At 35.8% G+C, this 21,074-nt stretch overlaps 3 protein-coding genes across 8 annotated transcripts; 1 reads left to right on the top strand and 2 right to left on the bottom strand.

Annotated features, from left to right (window-relative positions):
- On the top strand, window positions 1,252-2,481 carry LOC107636321. Of its 4 annotated transcripts, none has more exons than XM_016339856.2 (2): window positions 1,252-1,722; window positions 1,876-2,481. In XM_016339856.2, the coding sequence occupies exons 1-2, from the start codon at window positions 1,413-1,415 to the stop codon at window positions 2,199-2,201; spliced, it is 636 nt and encodes a 211-aa protein (XP_016195342.1). In that variant the 5' UTR covers window positions 1,252-1,412; the 3' UTR covers window positions 2,202-2,481. The 4 variants fall into 4 exon arrangements, with proteins under 4 accessions (XP_016195342.1, XP_016195329.1, XP_016195347.1 ...); XM_016339843.2 differs by having other exon boundaries at window positions 1,257-1,722; window positions 1,855-2,481; XM_016339861.2 differs by having other exon boundaries at window positions 1,269-1,704.
- LOC107612868 (mitogen-activated protein kinase kinase kinase YODA-like) lies at window positions 7,064-7,897 on the bottom strand. Its single transcript, XM_016314636.2, has 2 exons — window positions 7,695-7,897; window positions 7,064-7,610 (listed from the first exon to the last, which is right to left on the bottom strand). The coding sequence occupies exons 1-2, from the start codon at window positions 7,895-7,897 to the stop codon at window positions 7,064-7,066; spliced, it is 750 nt and encodes a 249-aa protein (XP_016170122.2).
- LOC107636348 (aspartic proteinase) lies at window positions 16,787-20,925 on the bottom strand. Of its 3 annotated transcripts, none has more exons than XM_016339881.2 (13): window positions 20,778-20,925; window positions 19,930-20,304; window positions 19,773-19,833; window positions 19,418-19,512; window positions 19,195-19,307; window positions 18,946-19,114; window positions 18,795-18,834; window positions 18,618-18,682; window positions 18,021-18,134; window positions 17,869-17,933; window positions 17,590-17,740; window positions 17,380-17,499; window positions 16,787-17,273 (listed from the first exon to the last, which is right to left on the bottom strand). In XM_016339881.2, the coding sequence occupies exons 2-13, from the start codon at window positions 20,296-20,298 to the stop codon at window positions 17,100-17,102; spliced, it is 1,536 nt and encodes a 511-aa protein (XP_016195367.1). In that variant the 5' UTR covers window positions 20,299-20,304; window positions 20,778-20,925; the 3' UTR covers window positions 16,787-17,099. The 3 variants fall into 3 exon arrangements, with proteins under 3 accessions (XP_016195367.1, XP_016195362.1, XP_016195356.1); XM_016339876.2 differs by having other exon boundaries at window positions 16,815-17,273; window positions 20,686-20,784; XM_016339870.2 differs by lacking the exon at window positions 20,778-20,925 and adding an exon at window positions 20,585-20,721 and having other exon boundaries at window positions 16,815-17,273.

The raw sequence follows: 21,074 nt of genomic DNA, 5'->3' as shown, positions 1-21,074 counted from the left end.
GCTATGTACGCCGACGTCTCTATAATCACACCCTCAACATCAACTATCACCCTGCGAGCAGTCGAAATCAGTTATCTTAATTCCTTATATCGTCACCAGACGTTCTGTCCTTTCACATCGCCATGCACTATTTTTTGAGAGTGAAGGTAATATTTGGTGCGTGAAATGAGCCACTACAGCCTCAGGTAAGCCAGCTGTGTGCCTTCTAACTGCGTCAGCGATGGTATTTTGAGGAGCGTACTCCATGAAGATGTTGTAAAAGGACTTACCGTTCTCTAGCATGACATCACAGTCTTTATAGGCCACAATTTGAAGACAGTTGAGCGTGGAGAGAATTTTCTGTTCTGTCTTAAACTGCTTGGAGCGATGTAAGCTTCCGACTTAATAGTAAAAACCTGACTAGAGTTGAAAATAGTGGCTATAGAGACGAGGCTGGTAGAGACCGAGTTATCGTGTTTCTCCTTCTCCACTCCATAATGTATATATGTCTCACTTTGTATGATTGGTTTGGTGGAAATAATAAGAAAATGCGGCCTTCATGAATTGAAACTATATATATACAGGGCTTGTAGCTTTGGGATCAGCTTGTTCTTCATTAGTGAACAATGGAGGATTGATGATTAGTGTGATTTGTGGAGCATTGGCAAGTGTTTTAAACACATTGGAACATGGTAGTCAAGTTAGGATGGTGTTTAAGTTATATGGAGAAACTGCTGGTTTTTTAAAGCTCAAGGAAGCGAGTATAGAGTTGAGTGTGAATGAGAGAGATCCTGTTTTGAGAGAAAATAGAGAATCGTTTGAAATCAAAATGGCTCTACGGGTTTGGTACTTTGGTAGGACCCGCTTTGAACAAACACAATTTGCAGATTGTTATGAATGTGATGGTGATAATGAGGTGTTTGCTAGCAAGCTTTTTTAGTTTATATATTCTGTTTTACCATTCATTTGTATAGTGCAATAAATAATATAAGGTGAAAAAAATTCTCTAGTTGTAAAAATATAAAATCGTTATTATAAATTGAAAATAAATATTAAGAAGCAGTGAGTTTTTTTTCCTTTTTAATGTGTAGAATTGAATTTTTTTTTTCTTTGTTTTGGTCAGGGTGTAGAATTGATTTGAGCCCAAGGATTAACTTTGCTAATCTATATTATTCATCAAAACCATATTTCTCTAATATGAGGTGGAAAACTGCAACACACACCAATGTATGGTTACTAAGAGTAAAAAAATCAAGGCCCAACTCAAGAAATAGGGCATGAACAATCATCTCAAAGTGTTGACGTAAAAAAAAAAAAAAACAAACAAAAAAAACATTAGGTCACATAGTATGTGATGATGATGTGTCCCTGAGTGAGTGGGATGTGATCCCAATGAAACTTGCGATCTGAGGCACAAAGAAGAATCAGGAGTGATGATTGAGGTGTTGTTCCTCCTCATATTCTGGGAGGCGGTTGTGATTGTAATTCTCCTATTCAAGACCCCATTTAGGAAGCTTCTCATCCTCACCCTTGACCGCCTCAAGCGTGCCCGCGGGCCCCTCGTCCTCAACACTGCCGCCGCCTCCCTTGTAACCCTCCTTCTTTCCGGCGTCTACGGAATAATCAACATTCAGAGGCGACAAATCCATGATGATGGCCATGTTCATCTCAATCCCACCGATCAGCTTCTCATGGCCAATCATCTCCTCCAAACTACTCTCATTGGTATCTTTGCTATTTTTGGTATATGGTTTTTCAACATCGCACTTGGTTCACAAGGACATTAGTACCATAATTATGTTGTGTTTAGTATCCTTTAATCTTCTGAATTTCAAAGGGATTATTTGTCATTCAGTTTTGGCAAATAATTTGCAGGTGCCGTCCTTTTTCTTGCAGTTATAATAGATAGATTACATCACTGCATGAGAGAACTCCGAATTAGAAGAAAGAATCTTGTGGTAATGAAAAGATTGGAGGCAACTAAAGCATTGGAAGAAGAAAGAGACAAATTGAAAGTGGAGCTTATACAGCTAGAATCTGATCTCAACTCTAAAGCTAAAGACGTTGATGTTGCAGAAGCCAATGTAACTGCTTTGAGAAAACAATTTCAGGGGTTTCTTCTTGAGTACCAGCGGGTACTTGAGGAGAATCACAACCTCCGCAAGAAGCTACAAGTCTTGGATAGGAGATTGTCACACTCAGTCTCCAAGAAGAATATGTAAGAAAATACAGCAAGAACAACAGGGCAAAATCTAGTCCTGGAAAATAGTGAATACTTTTATGTGATGACAGAAATATAGTGCTGATTTGTTTGTTAGGCGTCACCACTTAAGATTTGACTGACCACAGAGAAATGCATGAAGATGGTGTTTGATGTAACTTTAGTTATCTTGGTTGCCTAACTTTGCTAGAATTTGTTATTGTATTGTTGTATTGTACCCTAGACGCCTTAATTAATGTCTACAGATTGCTCCATAATTGAAATTTCACTTCCTTTTTTCACTTGTGTATGCTTTATCATGCAGTAGTATCTCAATTTTCAGGACAGTTATCGGCATCCACTTAGCATGGTTACTTTTATATATAAATTTAAATTAGTCCTTTAAAATGAGTCATTTTTTAAATTAATTTTTAAAAAAATTTATTAATTAAATTAATTTTTTAAATATTATAAATTAATTATTTTTGTTCTTATGTCATTCTATTAATAATTAAAAGATGATTAAATATATTTATGAAATTCTATTAATTTAGTCCATTTTTCTAATTATATAAACATTAGCTCAATATAATTTAGCTATTAAATTAATGGATTTTCAAATATATTTATTTTTAAACATGTTAAGTGTCATGTATACTGTTAATTAGCATTCCATAACATCAATTATTAACAAAAATGGTTAATAGAGTGATGGAAAGACAAAAATAATTAATTTGTAATATTTGAAAGAGTAATTTAATTGATAAAATATTTCAAAAACAAATTTAGAAAATCAAACTCATCTTTCAGTAACTAATTTGACTATTAATCCTGTTTATAAATCTAACAATCAACTCGAATGTACCGCCCGTATGAATTAATTAATTAGTATATATCACTCTGTTTTATAATTTTTTTTCACCGTTATCTTAGTTTTTAGTTTTTAAGGTTGGTGCAATAAAGTATTAATCGATAAAAAATTCACTGTTGTATTAATAAGGGAGGCATAGGTAAAAACAGAAAGCAAAGCAAGTTAAAATTTGTTTTTAGGGAATCAATTTCCATAATATCTCACATTAATTCACGCATCATCACATTTTCAAACATCAAATATATATATATTTTTTTTTGAAACAAATGAGCTCAACATTAAGGTGGAGCAAGAAACAGAATCAAAAGATTAAAACAGACAGAAACTAACTAACAGCTTACAGAACAAAACAATCCCATGTCATCTTCGGCATAGCCATCAACAACACAAGGGATCTTTATACTTCCACTCCTGGTAGCTAAGAAAAGACATGTCAATAATGTCGTCTACGCCTTTTTTTTTATTCTAAAATATCCTCCTGTTTCTTTCCAGCCAGACATTCCAGACAATCGCAAAAAAACAAATGAACCACTTTTTAGACTCCTCCTTTCTACTGGTTGCGCCTGTCCAACATTGAAAATGCTCCTTCACAGTCCCAGGAAAGGACCACTTCCTGCCAAGATGAACTAACCATGCACACCAAACCTGCCAAGTAAATTCACATCCAAGGAATAAGTGATGTACATTCTCAACATCCTTTTTACATAGAACACACATAGTATCCTCCTGAGTAATTATCCCAAGCCAACACAATCTCTCCTTTGTATGCACTCTGCCAATCAAGATAAACCAAGCAAACAGCTCCACTCTTGGAAGAACTAAGCCCTCCCATATAGTCTTAGTGAAGCTATAACTTGTTATGTCCTCCGGTAGTGTTTCCTCCTACAATACCTGCACAAATGAGTTAGTAGTAAAAACACCTTGTCTATCAAACTTCCACACAAGCCTATCCTCTCTGTCCGCCGCTAGTTTTACCGGCCTCAAAGCATCATGCAACTGATTCACAATTTCCAATTCCCATTGGAACAGCTCACGCCTCCAATGGAAGTTCCAAATCCACTCTATCCCATCCCAAAACCCACAATCCCCAATGACTGATCCTTTTTGGAGTGAAACCGAGAAGAGCCCTGGGAACCTATCATTCAGAGCACCACAACATAGCCAAATGTCCTCCCAGAAATGAGTTCTTCTACCATCACCAACCTCCATGGTGAGTCCAATGATCATCTTATCTCTTACGTGTTGCTCCTTGATCTGTAGGTGACAGATATCCTTCCATGGTCCTCCTCTAATAGGTAATGTCTGAGTGGACAGTAGCTCATTAGGATTCAGATTATAACAAGAACATACCACTTTCTTCCACAACGGACATTCCTCTTTTGAAAACCTCTACCACCATTTAAACAAGAGTGCTGTATTCTTGATCATCGCATCTCCAACACCTAAACCACCTAACTTTTTTGGAGCCTGAACCACTTCCCATCTAACCAGAGCTACGCCATTACTACCATCCTCCTTACTCCACAAAAACTTTCTCTGTAATGAGATCAATTTTTCAGCAACTGCCTTAGGCATTTTATACAAACTTAAGTAATATACTGGTAAGCTATTTAAAACAGCTTTGATAAGCACCAACTTTCCCGCTTTGTTTAGCACTTTGGGCTTCCATAAACTTAGTTTCTCTTCCACCTTATCTATTATTGGCTTCCAAGTCTTCACCAACCTCGGATTAGCACCTAGAGGAATTCCAAGGTATCTCACTGGTAGTGTAGCTTCCTTGTACTCCAACAAGCTGCACATACGAACCACCCATTGTCGGTTACAATTGATTGGAATTAGACTGGATTTGTCATAATTAATGCTCAACCCCGACATAAGCTCAAAGCAGCGAAGTAGTCTCTTGTAGTTTTTGATAGTCTCCTCCTCATGCGGACAAAACAAAATAGTGTCATCTGCGAACTGAAGATACGATAATTCTATGTTGTCCCCTCAACCAACAGAGGAGAAATTCGGCCGTTTCTAACTGCCTCCCTGATCATTCTATGCAGAACGTCAACCACAAGTACAAAAAGAAAAGGAGATAGTGGGTCGCCTTGTCGCAGACCTCTTTCCATCATAAACGGCTTTGTTGGTGAACCATTTATCAACACTGACAACGATGCTGTGCCCACACACTCCATAACCCAAGCCCTCCATCGGCTTCCAAAACCCATTTTCTGCAAGACAATGTCCACAAAGCTCCACTTAACTCTATCATATGCCTTCTAAAAGTCGAGCTTGATGATTGCTGCCTCCTTTTTCCTTAATTTAAGCCAATGCACTGTTTCACACACAATGAGAGCCCCATCGTGTATTTTCCGACCTTTGAAAAATACACTCTGAGTCTCCCCAACCAACCCTGGCATCACTGCTCTCATCCTCCTAACCAACACCTTAGAGATCACCTTATACACACAACCAACCATGCTAATCGGGCGCAGATCCTTTATTTCCTTTATTGTATTTGCTCCACACAACCCATAAATCATGTCTCTAGATGTAAAAAATACAAAAAGAAATAAATAAAATAAAAAATAACAAATATTTCATCGAATAAAATAAATTTAGAATGTATCAGTTTAGTCCATCTTTCTAATTACATAAACCTTAACCCAGTATGACTTGGCGACTAAATTGATAGATTTTCTTAAACATTTATTTTTGGACATGTTAAATGTCACGTATGCTATAAATTAATATTTTATATTATCAATTATTGACAAAAACGGTTAATAGAGTGATCAAAAGACAAAGATGATTAATTTGTAATCTTTGAAAGAGTAATTTTATTAATAAAATAGAGTAAACTACCATTTTTACCCATAAAAGTTGAAAACGTTGACATATCTACCTATAGAAAATAAAAATTATCATTTGTACCCATAAAAGTTGACTTTCGCAAGCAAAATTATCCAAACACTAAATAATTACATAAAATTCCCAAACTACCCTTGGTGAGTCTCATCCTCTTCATCTTCATCTAAACTGTGAACCAGTATTGCTGCAGCACCCTCCCCTTTCCGCTAGCAATTTTGAGTCCTCTATTTTCTGCAACCACAACTTCTTCAACGTTGAGTTCTTTCCTTTTTCAAATGTCGTATCTTCATCTTCTTCTCTCGGCATCGCTGCTCTCTTCTCCTCCTAGCGATGCGTTTTCGCATCTCCTCTCAGCGTCGCCAAAATCGAATTAATAATCTGTGTTATTTGCAACGAAAATAGTGATCTTGAATATGAGAAATTGAAAATTTTTTGTGAAGGTTCTAAGAAATTAGGGTTTTATTTTGAATCTATGCATGTTCTATTCTTCAATTTGCTCTGAGTTTGTTCTTTTTTGTGATTTTGAAGAGGATAGTGGCTGGGCTATGTTGATGTTCAAGAGGTGAGAGAGGAAAAGTGAGTGAGTGAGAGAAAGAGAGGGAGAAAGAGAGAGTAGAAAGGGAGATGATGCTACGGCAGTGGTGGTTTAGGTGCTGTAGATAGTGAGTGAGGGTGGGTGCGTGCGTGAGAGAAGAGAATGGGGTAGTTTGGAGATTTTATGTAATTATTTAGGGTTTGGGTAATTTTGCTTGCGAAGTCAATTTTTTATGGGTACAAATGGTAATTTTAAGCTTCTATGGGTAGATATGTCAGCGTTTTCAACTTTTATGGGTAGAAATGGTAATTTACTCAATAAAATATTTCAAAAACGAATTTAGAAAACACTTATCTGTTAATAATTAATTTTACTATTAATCCTGTTTATAAATCTAACGATCAACTCGGATGTACCGCTTAGATTAATTAGTATATATCACTCTATTTTATGAAATTTTTTCCTTCACGTTATCTTAGTTTTTAGTTTTCAAAGTTGGTGCTATTAAGTATTAATAGATAAAAAATTCACTTTTTTTTAGTATCAGTGAGTATGAAACATAGGTAAAAGCAGAATTAACAGGACTTTTCAAACGATGACAACAACAATCGGATGTTGCTGTCTATGTATAGTCATGCTCTATTTCCAACATATCCATGGAAGTATATAAATGCTCAAAGCTACCCAACTCGAGTTCATAATCAATATGCTCATTAAAGGTATGAATAAATCCATGCCTAAGAAGTTCCTCAACCAACCCCCTCTCACTAGGGTCTCTCTTAAAACATTTCGCCAAAAAATCCTTTCCTTCGTCTGAGACATGGCTTGGAATTTCTGGCACCTCATCCAAGAAACCAATCCGATAAAGTACCTTAATAGGGTCATTATCATGTAGATAGTGCCAGAGTGGCTCTTCTGTTATCATTTCTAACACTACACACCTAAGTGTCCACACATCAACAGAAAATTCTACTTCTCTCCATGTGTCTTGTACGCCGGCGTCCTGAATCACACTCTCACCATCAGCCACCACCTTAAGAGCGTAATCAAAATCAGTTATCTTGGCTCCTTGTGCTATCACCAAGTCATTCTGCCGCTTCACATCGCCGTGCATTATTCCTTGGAAGTGAAGATAAGTCCAAGTAATATTTGGTGAGTGAAACGGGCCACTACAACCCCAGATAAGCCACATGTGTTCCTTCTAACTGCATCAGTGATGGTTAGCGTACTCCATGAAAATATTGTTAAAAGACGTGCCATTTTCTAGCGTGACATCACAGCCTTTATAAGCCACAATTTGAGGACAGTTGAATGTGGAGAGAATCACCTGGCCTGTCTTGAGTTGCTTGTAGCGATGTAAATTCGCTGACTTGACAGCAAAAGCCTGACTAGAGTTGAGAGTAGTGGCTATGGAGATGGAGCTCCGAGCTATGGTGTTTCCTCTTCTACACTCCATATGGTATATATGACTCACTTTGTATGATTGGGTTGGTGGAAGCAATAAAAAAGTACGGCCTTCATGAATTGAAATCATATATATATATGGAAAAGTAACAAGTTAAGGTTAAAAGCAGAAAGTAAGGTAAGTTAAAACTTGTTTTTAGGGAATTAATTTTCATAGCATCTCACAGTAATCCACGCATTATAGTATTTTCAAAGATCAAATATCATTGTATTTGCTCCACACAACCCACAAATCCTGTCTCTAGATGGAAGAAATACAAAAAAAAAAAAAAATTAGAAAAAATAACAAAAATAATTCATCGAATAAAATAAATTTAAAATGTATCAGTTTAGTCCATTTTTCTAATTATATAAACCTTAACCCAATATAACTTAGCGACTAAATTGATAGATTTTCTTAAATATTTATTCTTGGACATGTTAAGTGTCATGTATGCTATCAATTAACATTTCATATTATCAATTATTGACGAAAATTGTTAACAGAGTGATCGAAAGATAAATTTAATTAATTTGTAATATTTAGAAGAGTGATTTTATTGATAAAATGTTTTAAAAACTAATTTAGAAAACACTTATCTTTCAATAACTAATTTAACTATTAATCCTATTTATAAATCTAAATCAATTCAGATGTACTGGTTGGATTAATTAGTATATATCACTCTATTTTATGAAATTTTTTTCTTCACGTTATCTTAGATTTTAGTTTTCAAAGTTTGTGCTATTAAGTGTTAATCGATAAAAAAAATTCACTTTTGTAAATATTAGGAAGCATAGGTAAAAACAGAATTAACTGGACTTTTTGAATGATGACAACAATCAGATATTGCTGTCTGTGTATAGTCCTGTTCCATCCCCAACACACCCATGGGAGTGTGTAAATTAGAGGCTCAGAGCTACCTAACTCGAGCTCATAATCAATATGCTCATTAAAGGCATGAACAAATCCATGTCCAAAAAGTTCCTCAACCAACCCCCTCTCATGAGGTCTCTCTTGAAACATTTCGCCATGAAATCCTTTCCTTCTTCTGAGACATGGCATGGAATTTCTGGCACCTCATTCTAGAAACCAATCCGATAAAGTATCGTAACAGGGTCATTATCATGTAAATAGTGCCAGAGTGGCTCACCTGTTATTATTTCCAACACTGCACACCCAAGTGTCTACACATTAGTAAAAAATTCCAGCTTCTCTGCATGTGCCTTGTGTGTCGGCGTCCTGCAATCACACCCTCACCATCAGCTACCACCCTAAGAGTACAATCAAAATCAGCTATCTTGACTCGTTGTGTTGTCACCAAGTCATTCTGCTCCTTCACATCGCCATGCCTATTCCTTGTCAGTGAAGGTATGTAAGTCTAAGTAATATTTGGCGGGTGAAATAGGCCACTACATTCTCAAGTAAGCCACCCGTGTGCCTTCTAATAGCGTGAGTGATGGTTAGCATACTCCATGAAAATATTGTTAAAAGACGTACCGTTCTCCATTCTCTAGCGTGACATCACAGTCTTTATAGGCTACAATTTGAGGATAGTTGAGTTTGGAGAGAATCTCCTGTTCTGTCTTGAGCTGCTTGTAGCGATGTAAGTCCATGCAAAAGTCTGACTAGAGTTGAGAGTAGTGGCTATGGAGACGATGGTGGTGGAGCTCCGAGTTATGGTGTTTTCCCTTCTACACTCCATAAGGTATATATGGCTCACTTTGTATGATTGGGTTAGTGGAAGCAATAAAGAAGTGCAGCCTTCATGAATTGAAATCATATATATACAGAGAAAAATAATAAGCGAAGGTTAAAAGTAGAAAGTAAAACAAGCTAAAACTTATTTTTAGGGAATCAATTTTCATAGCATCTCACAGTGATCCACTCATCATCGCATTCCTAAAAATCAAATATCATTGCATTTGCTCCACACAATCTATAAATCCTATCTCTAGAGGGAAGAAATACAAAAAACAAAAAAACAAAAAAGACAAAAATTAAAAAAAAATAACAAAAACAATTCATCAAATAAAATAATTTTAGAATGTATCAATATAGTCCATTTTTTTAATTCCATAAACTTTAATCCAATATAACTTAGCAACTAAATTGATAGATTTTTTTAAACGATTATTCTTGGACATGTTAAGTGTCATGTATTCTAGCAATTAACATTTCAAATCATCAATTGTTGATGAAAATGGTTAATAGAGTGATCGAAAGATTAAAATGATTAATTTGTAATCTTTGAAAGAGTAGTTTAATTGATGAAATCTTTCAAAAATAAATTTAAAAAACAACTAATCTTTCAATAACTAATTTGACTATTAATCCTGTTCATAAATCCAATGATCAACTCGGATGTACCGCTTGGATTAATTAGTATATACCACTCTATTTTATGAATTTTTTTCCTTCACATTATCTTAGTTTTAGTTTTCAAGGTTGGTGCTATTAAGTATTAATCCATAAAAAATTCACTTTTTTTAATATCAGTGAGTATCAGTAAAGGAAGCATAGGTAAAAGCAGAATTAATTAGACTTTTCGAACGATGACAACAATCGGATGTTGCTGTCTGTGTATAATGTCCTGTTCCATCTCCAACACACCCATGGGAGTATGTAAATCAGAGGCTCAAAGCTGCTCAACTTGAGCTCATAATCAATATGCTCATTAAATGCATGAACAAATTCATGCACAAGAAGTTCCTCAACCAACCCCTTCTTACTAGGGTCTCTCTTGTAATATTTCTCCAAAAAATCTTTTTCTTCCTCTGAGACATGGCTTGGAATTTCTGGCACCTCATCCCAGAAACGAATCCGATAAAGTACCGTAACAGGTCATTATTATGTAGATAGTGCTAGAATGGCTCTTCTGTTATCATTTCCAACACTGCACACCTAAGTGTCCACACATAAGCAGAAAATTCCTACTTCACTCCACGTACCTTGTACGCCGGTGGCCTGGAATTACACCCTCACCATCAGCCACCACCCTAAGAGCGCAACCGAAATCAGCTATCTTGGCTCCTTGTGCTATCACCAAGTCATTCTGCCCCTTCACATTGCCATGCATTATTCTTTGGGAGTGAAGGTAAGTCCAAGTAATATTTGACGGGTGAAACGGGCCATTACAGCCTCAAGTAAGCCACCCGTGTTCCTTCTAACTGCGTCAGTGATGGTTAGCGTACTCCATGAAAACGTTGTTAAAAGACGTACTATTCTCTATCGTGACATCACAGCTTTTATAGGCCACAATTTGAGGACAGTTGAGTGTGGAGAGAATTTTCTGTTCTGTCCTGAGTTGCTTGTAGTGATGTAAGTCCGCTGACTTGACAGCAAAAGCCTGACTAGAGTTGAGAGTAGTGGCTATGGAGATGGAACTCCGAGCTATGGTGTTTCTCCTTCTACACTTCATATGGTATATATGACTCACTTTGTATGATTGGGTTAGTGGAAGCAATAAAAAAGTGCGGCCTTCATGAATGGAAATCATATATATACAGAAAAAAGTAACAAGCTAAGGTTAAAAGCAAAAAGCAAAGCAAGTTAAAACTTGTTTTTAGGGAATCAATTTCCATAGCATCTCTCAGTAATCCAGTAATCCACGCATCATCGTATTCCCTGATAAAATTATGAAAGAATAAGAAAAGAAGAGAGGAAGAATATTATATTTTGTATTTCTTGATTGATTGAATTGAATTGTAAATTATAAAGGTAAAACTAAATATATATAGAACATTAGCTTAAGAAAGATAAAAGCAAATAAAGATAGGATAAGAACAACTAAAGATAAGATAAAGAAAAGATAAGATAAGATAATAAAGACTAAAATTGTAATTGAATTTATCTATTCTGTTGGGCTGAATTTGTGGGCCACGAGACTTCTTTATTGTTGTCATGGGCTAAGGTGGAAGAGTAGTTTAATATTCCCAAATATCAAATATCATTGTATTTGCTCCACACAACCCACAAATCCTGCTTCTAGATGGAAGAAATACAAAAAAAAAAAAAAGAAAAAATAACAAAAATAATTCATCGAATAAAATAAATTTGAAGTGTATCAGTTTAGTTCATTTTTCTAATTACATAAATCTTAATCTAATATAACTTAACGACTAAATTGATAGACTTAAACATTTATTGTTGGACATTTTAAGTATCATGTATGCTATCAACTAATATTTTATATCATCAATTGTTGACGAAAATGGTTAATAGAGTGATCGAAAGACAAAAATGATTAATTTGTAATCTTTAAAAGAGTAATTTTATTGATAAAATCTTTCAAAAACGAATTTAAAAAAACGACCTATCTTACTCGTTTATAAATCTAACAATCAACTCAGATGTACCATTTGAATTAATTAATATATATCATTCCATTTTATAAAAAATTTTTCTTCACGTTATCTTAATTTTTAGTTTTCAAAATTGGTGTGGTTAAATATTAATCGGTTATCTTAGTTTTTAGTTTTCAGAGTTGATGTAGTTAAATATTAATCGATAAAAAATTTACTATTGTATCAATAAAGTAAAAACTAGCATCTCACAGTGACCTAATCATCAGGCTGATTTTTTTGGTTATGGAAGGGGTGTAGGTGTTTTGCAGGGTTATGAAAGATGGGGTTCTACACCGTTATATGGGACAGTTTTTTTATCAGAGTTGGTGTGGAGAAATCGAACCCTCCGAATTCTTTGTTTCCAAAAATTTATATGCAAATCGGATGGTCCGTTTTGCTTGGAGGAGATGAAACTCACATCATAGAAATCGGACCGGCGATTTCTCATGGAACAAATCGGATGGTCCGTTTTGTTCGTTGGGGAAGTAGCTTCTAGTAGTCACATGGTCCGAGTTTTGTGTATATATATATAGTTGTGAAGTTCCCGAACCGTAGATAGCCGACCAGATTCAAGTTTGTTCATCTTCTTCGACTTCTCTTCTTCTTTCTCAGAGTGTGGGGTCTGTATTGTTGGGTTGGAAAAAAATAGTTGCTGGTAAAGTTTTTGTTTTTGTTTTAGTGAGTGATAGGAATGGATGATAGAGTCATTTTGAAAGTGTATTATTCTTTGATATACTCTATCTTTGTTTTATATTAATTTATTTTATTTTTTATTTTTACTTTGTAAAATTTGTAATTGTAATTATTATATAAGATTATAAAATTTATTGTACTCTCTTTTATATTTTTTATTGTATTTATTTATTTATATAATAAATATTTTTTATATTATTTTTGTTAGGTTCTGTTTTTGCATGTATATAAAAAAAATAATTTAAAGTAATTTTTACAATGTGAAGTTCCGGATGATCAACATTTCTAGGTTTTGATTTCTTTGACATTTGGATTTTTTTTAGTTCAAACAGATGAAGTAGAAATGGTTGAGGGAGGAAGAAGATAAAGGCTTCGAAGCTGGCTGGAGAAGAAAGGAAAAGTGAAATCCTTGGGTACGCATGCAATAGAGGAGGTTGGTTGTGACACCGTCTCTAGGGAGCACCTGGCCAACACGACACGTGGATGGGGTAGTAACAAATCGGACGGTCCGCTTTGGCAGCAGGAACTCGCACGGTCCGAGTTACGTCTTCCCAATCGCACGGTCCGAGTTCTATTTTCCCTGACACCACCCCAATGTCAAGCACCCCTCCTCTCCATATCAGCGTCTAGCACCAGCTATGCCTCCATATTAAAATTCAAAAGCGAATCATCATGTATCAATAAGGTAAAAAGTTTATAGTTTTTAAGGTATGTGCTGTTAAGTATTAATCGATTACAAAATTTACTATTGTATCAATAAAGTAAAAGCTAACATCTCAAATTCACTTTTGTATGAGTTAGGTAAAATAAGATTTGAACTCATATTTTGAGGTATAATATACCTCTTTTTAACTATTATACTAGTAGATATATTATTAAATAAAAAAATACTAGATAAACAATGACTATTTTGAACAATATAACCAACCACCAATTAAATAAAAATATATTACATCTTAATTTAATGCTATTAATTAAATTTAAGATTAATTTACTCTTTTAACCTTATTAATTCACATTGTTTAATAAGGCAGATTGCTTAATAAGGCAGGTAGACTCTGTTTGCTCAACTTGGTAGTGACTGCGATTCCTACTTATCGCATGCAAGTATCTCTCTTCCCTAAAGGGGTAACTAATAAGATAGAATCCATGATGCGAAACTTTCTATGGAAGGGTGAAGCTGATGGTAGAGGCCTGAATCTAGTTAACTGGAAAGTGTTGGTCACTCCTAAGAAGTTTGGAGGTCTGGGAATTAGAGATTCTTTTTGTGCCAATATTGCTCTTCTTGGAAAACTAGTTTGGCAACTTTTTCACCATCCCGACAAGCTATGGGTTCAACTGTTGACGGAGAAATACCATTCTTCTAAGGCTGATTGTTTTAGTCGGTCTCGAGGAAGGGGATCTTATGTTTGGAAGAGTATATGTCGAGCTTGGGATATCCTGAAGGAAGGTTTTAGTTGGTGCATTGGGGATTTGGAACAGAACTTTTGGTTTTCTAAATGGAGAAGAGAGGGGCGACTATGTCAGGAGATGGATTATGTTCACATTTCTGATTCGGATCTCAGGATCTTGGACCTTTGGTCATCTGGACAGTGGAACCTTGAGAATATCTATTCTCATCTGAATCAGTCTCTGTAGAGCAACATTAACTCTTACAACCCAGATGTTCAAGCTGGTTCAGAGGTCGGTTGGTGTTGGACTGGTGCGGCCTCAAAGGTTTATGATGCTCATAGTGGTTATTTGTGGCTCAGTAAGAAGATGTTTAGTTGGGAGGATAGGGGTAATTGGCTTTGGCTTTGGCGTCAATATGTTCCAGAAAAGCACAAAATTTTGGCCTGGCTATGTCTTCGGGAGGCTCTTCCTACTGCTGCATTTCGTTTTAGGAGGGGCATTTCGCACACGGATAGCTGTCCACGATGTTTCTCAGGTCAGGAATCGGTTTTACATTGTATTCGGGATTGTCCAAAAGCCCAACTTGTTTGGCAAGCTTTAGGGATCTCCGATCAACCAGTGGATTTGATGAGTTGGTTCTTATATAATAGCAAACAGCGCCCTTTTAGATTCTTTTCTAGTCTCTGGTGGATTTGGTGTTCGAGAAATAACGAGATCTTTCATCCTCATGAGCATTGGACCACAGACAAGGTGATTGGTATGGCTTTGTCCTTAGAAAAGGAGCTCCGAAATATTTTTGAGTTGCAACGACTATCTATCCCCTCAACCATTAGTGGCTCTTGGATTCCCCCCTGAGTGGGTACCTTTAAGATTAATTGTGATGCTAGCTATCCTGGCAGTGGTGCTCGAGTTAGTTTTGCTTGTGTTAGCAGAGATTGGAAGGGAAGGTGGCAACGAGGCTGTTTGGGAACAATTGAGAGTCGTAGCATTTTGCAAGGAGAGTTGTTTGCTATTTGGAGAGGCTTTCTTTTAGCATGGGACTCGAGACAAAGAGACATTATATGTAAGACAGACTGTGTGGAGGCATTTACTATTGTCAATAATTTACAATATTGCTCTGGGTTTATTAATCCTTTGGTGTTAAAAATCCGAAATATCATGTCTTGTAAATGGCGTGCTGATATTCGGTTGATCTTGAGAGATGCAAATACAGTAGCAGACATCATGGCAAAGACTGCAATGAGGACTATTTCTCCCCAAGTGGAGCTTCCATTGCCTTGGAAGGAGTTTGAGAGTAGTATTCAGCGGGACTGCCTTTCTTAAGCAGTTTCTTGTTTTTTTTTTTCTTTCTTAATTTTTGTTTATTTTCTTTTAAGTCACAAAAAAAAAAAATTCACATTGTTTACACATTGTTCAAAAATATTATTGATTACTTATACTTTTTCTCTTTTAATATAATTTCTTTTATTGAAATAACTAATATGTACTTTTATATTTTTTTTTATATTGGATTAATATATTTTTGATAATATTGCGTATTATCAAACAATTTTCTGTATCCAACAATGCTAGAAGACCCTTTAGATTCATAACAGCTTGGTTAACTCATTCAGATTTCTCTAACATGATCAATGTCAGCTGGAAATTTGATGACGTCTACATACATAATGAAAGTGTGCAGAAGTCGAAAGAATAATCTTCGCATTCGGTGCCACCATCACCGACTCCCTACTAATAATCATCCCTACAAAGTAGGGTTTGTTTTAAAATTCTCATTCAGAAATTAGGAGATTGAAATTTAAAATTCTCATACAGAAATGAAGTGACTGAAATTCAATATCATTTTTATTGATCGAGATGATACTAAAATTTCTATTTCTATCTCTAAAATTTCAATATTTCACTATCTCCAAAAAATAAAAACACAAAAGACAAAAGACAAAAAATTTTTAAAAATAAAAATCAAAACTTTAATAACATTTTATACTTAAAATACTCTCATTTCAATTAATTAATTCTAATTTTACCTTTTATACAAATTAAATTAAAACCTCATTCTTATTTTAATTTCTATCTCACTTTACACTAAATTTTAATTTCTATTTCTCACTTTACACCAAACAAAATATTAAATTAAAATTTATTTCAATCTTGTCTTAGTTTTTGTCTCCCATACACTACCTAAATGACTTTGATCTAAATGACTTTGATCACGCTCTAGCAGAGTATACCGTAATGACTTTCCAACTTTACATTTAACGACAAAATTCTACCAAGTCCTAACTGATCACTCATGCCATGCTGCTTCAACTCTTGGCAAAAACTGGTTCGAAGTTCAGACCTCAGAACCATCGCCATTTCACCATTTAATTTGGCAGATTCCCACCTGTAATACATGTTCGGTAGCATCCTTATTTACCAAGGCATATTATATACCAGAAAGGCAGGAACTATCACTACTGGCAAACCGTAACCAATTGATCAACTACTCATTATCATTATTTATTACCCATAAAGTCAATATTCCGTTATTTTGAACGCACACGATACTTCCTTATACTTCCTTACATTTACGTAACATTTTGGCCATCCCATATTTTAAACTAGTCATGCGGAAGCATCTTTAACATCCGAGTGCAATGCATAGAGTCCAGAGGCTCATTCATGGCCGGCGTCCCAAGTACACCCTACAACTAGGATGGACACACTTTTTTCGAGTAGCATTAATATATACAAAAGCATGGATTGATAGAGTACCCAAACTACCAGATGATGACATTCCTTTATGCTGCTTCAGCAAATCCAACTCTCCCTTGGCCAAAATCGAAGACAGTGTGATAGCGCCCCATGAACACATCTCCAAGGATCCAGAGAGGGCCACGTGGAGGAGGAATATCAATTGCAGTGAAGCCACTAATGCACTGAGCCGCAACACCTTCGCCAACCTTTAGTATATACTGAACACACCAAAAAATAAACAAATAAATATTTAGAACAAAACAGGATAACCATTCCCGCATGAAAAGAAACCCAATAGGTTTTAGTATGCCATATACGGCATACCTCATCTGGGGAAAGGTCAAAAGTTCTTCCACCAATACTGAAGGAAATGGTAGGCATTTTAGACAAGTCCCCACAGTCAACAGATGATTCTCCCATTGGGCTAGGCATTTTATCACAAAGCTGCATCCACGAAGTACAATACCATTAAGAGGTGAAGCAATAAGATTAGATTACTCGTGAACAAAGCATGATCAAGAAACCTTAACTGACCTGGTTAACATAGTTTAGTATCCGATCTCTTGTCTGATTCTGATTGAGCTGGCTCCGCATCCAAACAACTGCCATCTCGCATGCAGAACAAGCAATACCGCCACCAGATGATGATCTTTGATGCTCATCCACCACACTCTCGATACCCCCACTAAAAGAACCACAACCAAAATACAAATGAGCAATGTGACACACCAATTACATTAATTTAATATATGACGGTATTTAGATTGCTGAAGCAAAGAATTTGGTGAAAAGAAAATCCTCTTTGGGACTTGCCTAACACCCCGTGTCCCATCAAAAGTGCACAATCCAATTTGGGTACAGATCTTCTTTGGAGGTGCCTGCAAGGGGAAAACAAAAGCCATAATTTAGAAGTAAAATACATAATTATCTAATCCATCCCAACAACAGTTTCAAATTGCACTCACATCGGCCGCAAGCAGGTCTATGATTATTTGTCCATACTGCGCAACAACGGCTTTGCATTCTTGGCTTACAACTCCTGCTGCTCCAATTGCATGATTTATCATAGTAATCACAGTCTACAAGAACACATATTTGATCATAGAAATAATCTGGTTATTTGATGAGCATTTTCCATTTGGTAATACAAACAATCCAAACATAAACTCTAAAAGGCCAAAACCAAATTTGAAGAAATTAATACAGGGGAGAAATGAGGTCTGCACATAGTTATAACAATCTAAAAACAAATATATTGCATAAGTTAGATAGGAGAGTAGAAAATGTCAAAAATCCTAGCATTTAGCAAGATATTACCTTTTGGATTTATTTCCTGTCATGATTTTTCTGTCAAATATTCTAGTGACAATATTTTGACCTTTGTAGCAGTGTTATAGCATAGCAATAAGAATTAAAGGTGATTCAAAACCACAAACAATTAATTGTTTAAACCTCTAGTTTACATTCGTTATCTACCTTTCATTAACCTCCCTAAATTCTACAAAAGGAATTGAAGAACAAACTGGCAACAACCATGGTTAGAGTACTTATGTTATTCATACCGTTGGACCTGCCAACAAAGAAGTCCCTGAGTCTGCAATAGCTGAACAGCTGTCAGCACAAATTCCTGGATAGCAATGTGATCAGGTCAGTAAATTAGAACTGAAATCATGAACCATTTATTATCATGTCATAAGAAAAACTAGCAGAATTATACTAATTTTTTGGTCTTCACATACCAGTTTTTTGGTCTCCAATAAGTATATCTCCCATATCAAACTTTTGCAAAGAAAAAAAAAAGGATAAAAGTTAGTTAAAAAAAAAAAAAAAGAAGGGAAACAAAAAATGCATTGTAATTTTTAAGAAAAAAGACTATATTTAATGATTAACCTCCCAATATCCTTTTCTTGACACAGGCACATAAGTGTGCTTTCCCTTGTAGTGATTGGGATCAACACCTCCAAAAACAAGTTCACCCCCATTCTCTTCCTCTGGGTTACGGTTCAGCCAAAATGAAAACACCGGTTCCTTAACAAGACCTTGATCAAGCATATTGTACCTGTTACACATTATATCTGATAAGAAACAGGGATCAGATGAACTTGAAATGAATAATCAAAATTTGGATGCTAGCAGTACCAAACTGGAACAGCACTCCCAACTGCTATCTCTTGAAACCCAAGTCCCAATATTCCATCAAACTTGGCCACCAAAAATGTCACACTAGGCTCTCTATTTGCTTCAATAAATTCCTGGTGGAGATCAAAGGGTACTCTATCACTTAATAATACATAGGATGTGAAAAAGCCAAGCAGATTACACCCTTGTCTACCAGCATAGAAGGGGTTGAGGATCAGCATACCTGATTCTTCACAACTATGTCGCCAACTTTGACATTGTCATAGCTAAAGAAACCAGAAATTGCTCCAGTACCATATTGAATTGCAACGGCAGTCCCTAAATAACATAAAATGTTGCATCAGAAAGAGAGAACATGCGAGCATCCATTATACGGGCACACAATGTCAAGTGGCTGAAAATAGAAGCACTATATGAATATAACATTTTTTCTAGTTGATCAAAGGAATACATCATTTCCTCCAAAACTAAATAAATAAAAAATGAGTAGTTAGATAAACAGAAAGCAAAAACTTAATGCAGAATCTAGCAAAACAATCAAAATTGACTTAAGAGTTTATGGGAAGAGGGAAAAAAACCATTCTTCTTATAGGTAGTCGATTTGGCAGACTTGTACTTTGAATGGAAGTAGCACGCAATCTGCACCAAATAGCAAATGACACAAACAATTCAAGTAAATCCAAGTGCACCAGTGCAGATTATATATTATACGAGTGATGAAACTAAAAAGCTCACCGAGAAGGTACACTTGGATGAAGGCACCCACAAATTAGCACTGCCGGTGTCAAAGATGACAGAGAATTTCTGAGGAGGAGTTCCGATTCCTATTTCACCATAGTACTGAGCATCCAAGTAGTTCTTTAAACCAACAATGTCAGTTTCATCATCACCACCGAGATTGTTTTGGAGATGGTGCTTTCTAATAGAAGCACGTAAAGCCTCGTCATTGGACCCCAATCGAGCGGCAAGCCGATTATTGAGGTCAGGTTTAACCTTTTTCAGTCCAATCCTTCGTAAACCATCATTTGGCGCACTCAACACCACAGATAGCAACAGGGATGACACAAACAACCATAACACAACCGCATTCGCCTTGCTGCCCATGTTCAACTGCTCATCCAAATTGAAAACCACACTTTTAAATTATCAAAAAAAGAACTAGACAATAATAAAGGTGCAACACTTCAAATATTATTGTGTATTATCAATCCTCTTCTCTTCTCTTCTCTTCTCTGTAACTAGACTATAAATTAGATCCCTTGATGAACTAGTATTAAAAACAAAACCTAGAAAATGACATGCATGCATGCATTCAAATTCAGCTGGCATAAACAGAATATCATTAACAATTACAATATAAATACATGTGCTAACATAATCTATAACTTACATGCACAATCTGCGAATAAAACACAATGATCCGAATAAACGAATCGGAAAAATAAACACGCAGTGGATCAAGAGGTAAGTAGTGTAACAGATGATGCAAACCTTTGAAACACCAGAGAAAAGAAAATACCACAAAGAATAACAAGTATAAGAAAGAGAGATGAAAGGGGAAGGAGGGAGAAGAAGAAGGTTACCGAGAGAAGAAAAGGAGATTCGAAAACAAGAAGAGGTAGTTTCAGTAGCAGAGAGTGAGTGACACACCTTCCTGATGCCTTTTGTTATTCCTTCCTTTTCGCCTCGTAACAACGCTTACTGGCAGTGGTGGCGGTGCAATCTTTCAATCTGGACCGTTCATACGGGATTAATCTTGGGCGTACATCTGAAGGATAAAGAGAGTGCCACGTAATCACGGATCACGAAGGGCTCGTTCAATACAAGCAGAAGCAGACGGTGGTGATGGCGTGGGTAAGTCAGCAGTATAATTGCCTCAA

Source organism: Arachis ipaensis, chromosome B01 (genome assembly GCF_000816755.2).
Source record: "Arachis ipaensis cultivar K30076 chromosome B01, Araip1.1, whole genome shotgun sequence".
NCBI lineage: Eukaryota > Viridiplantae > Streptophyta > Magnoliopsida > Fabales > Fabaceae > Arachis > Arachis ipaensis.
Note: the sequence above shows the minus strand (reverse complement) of the source record. Positions and strands in the feature narration are given on the sequence as shown.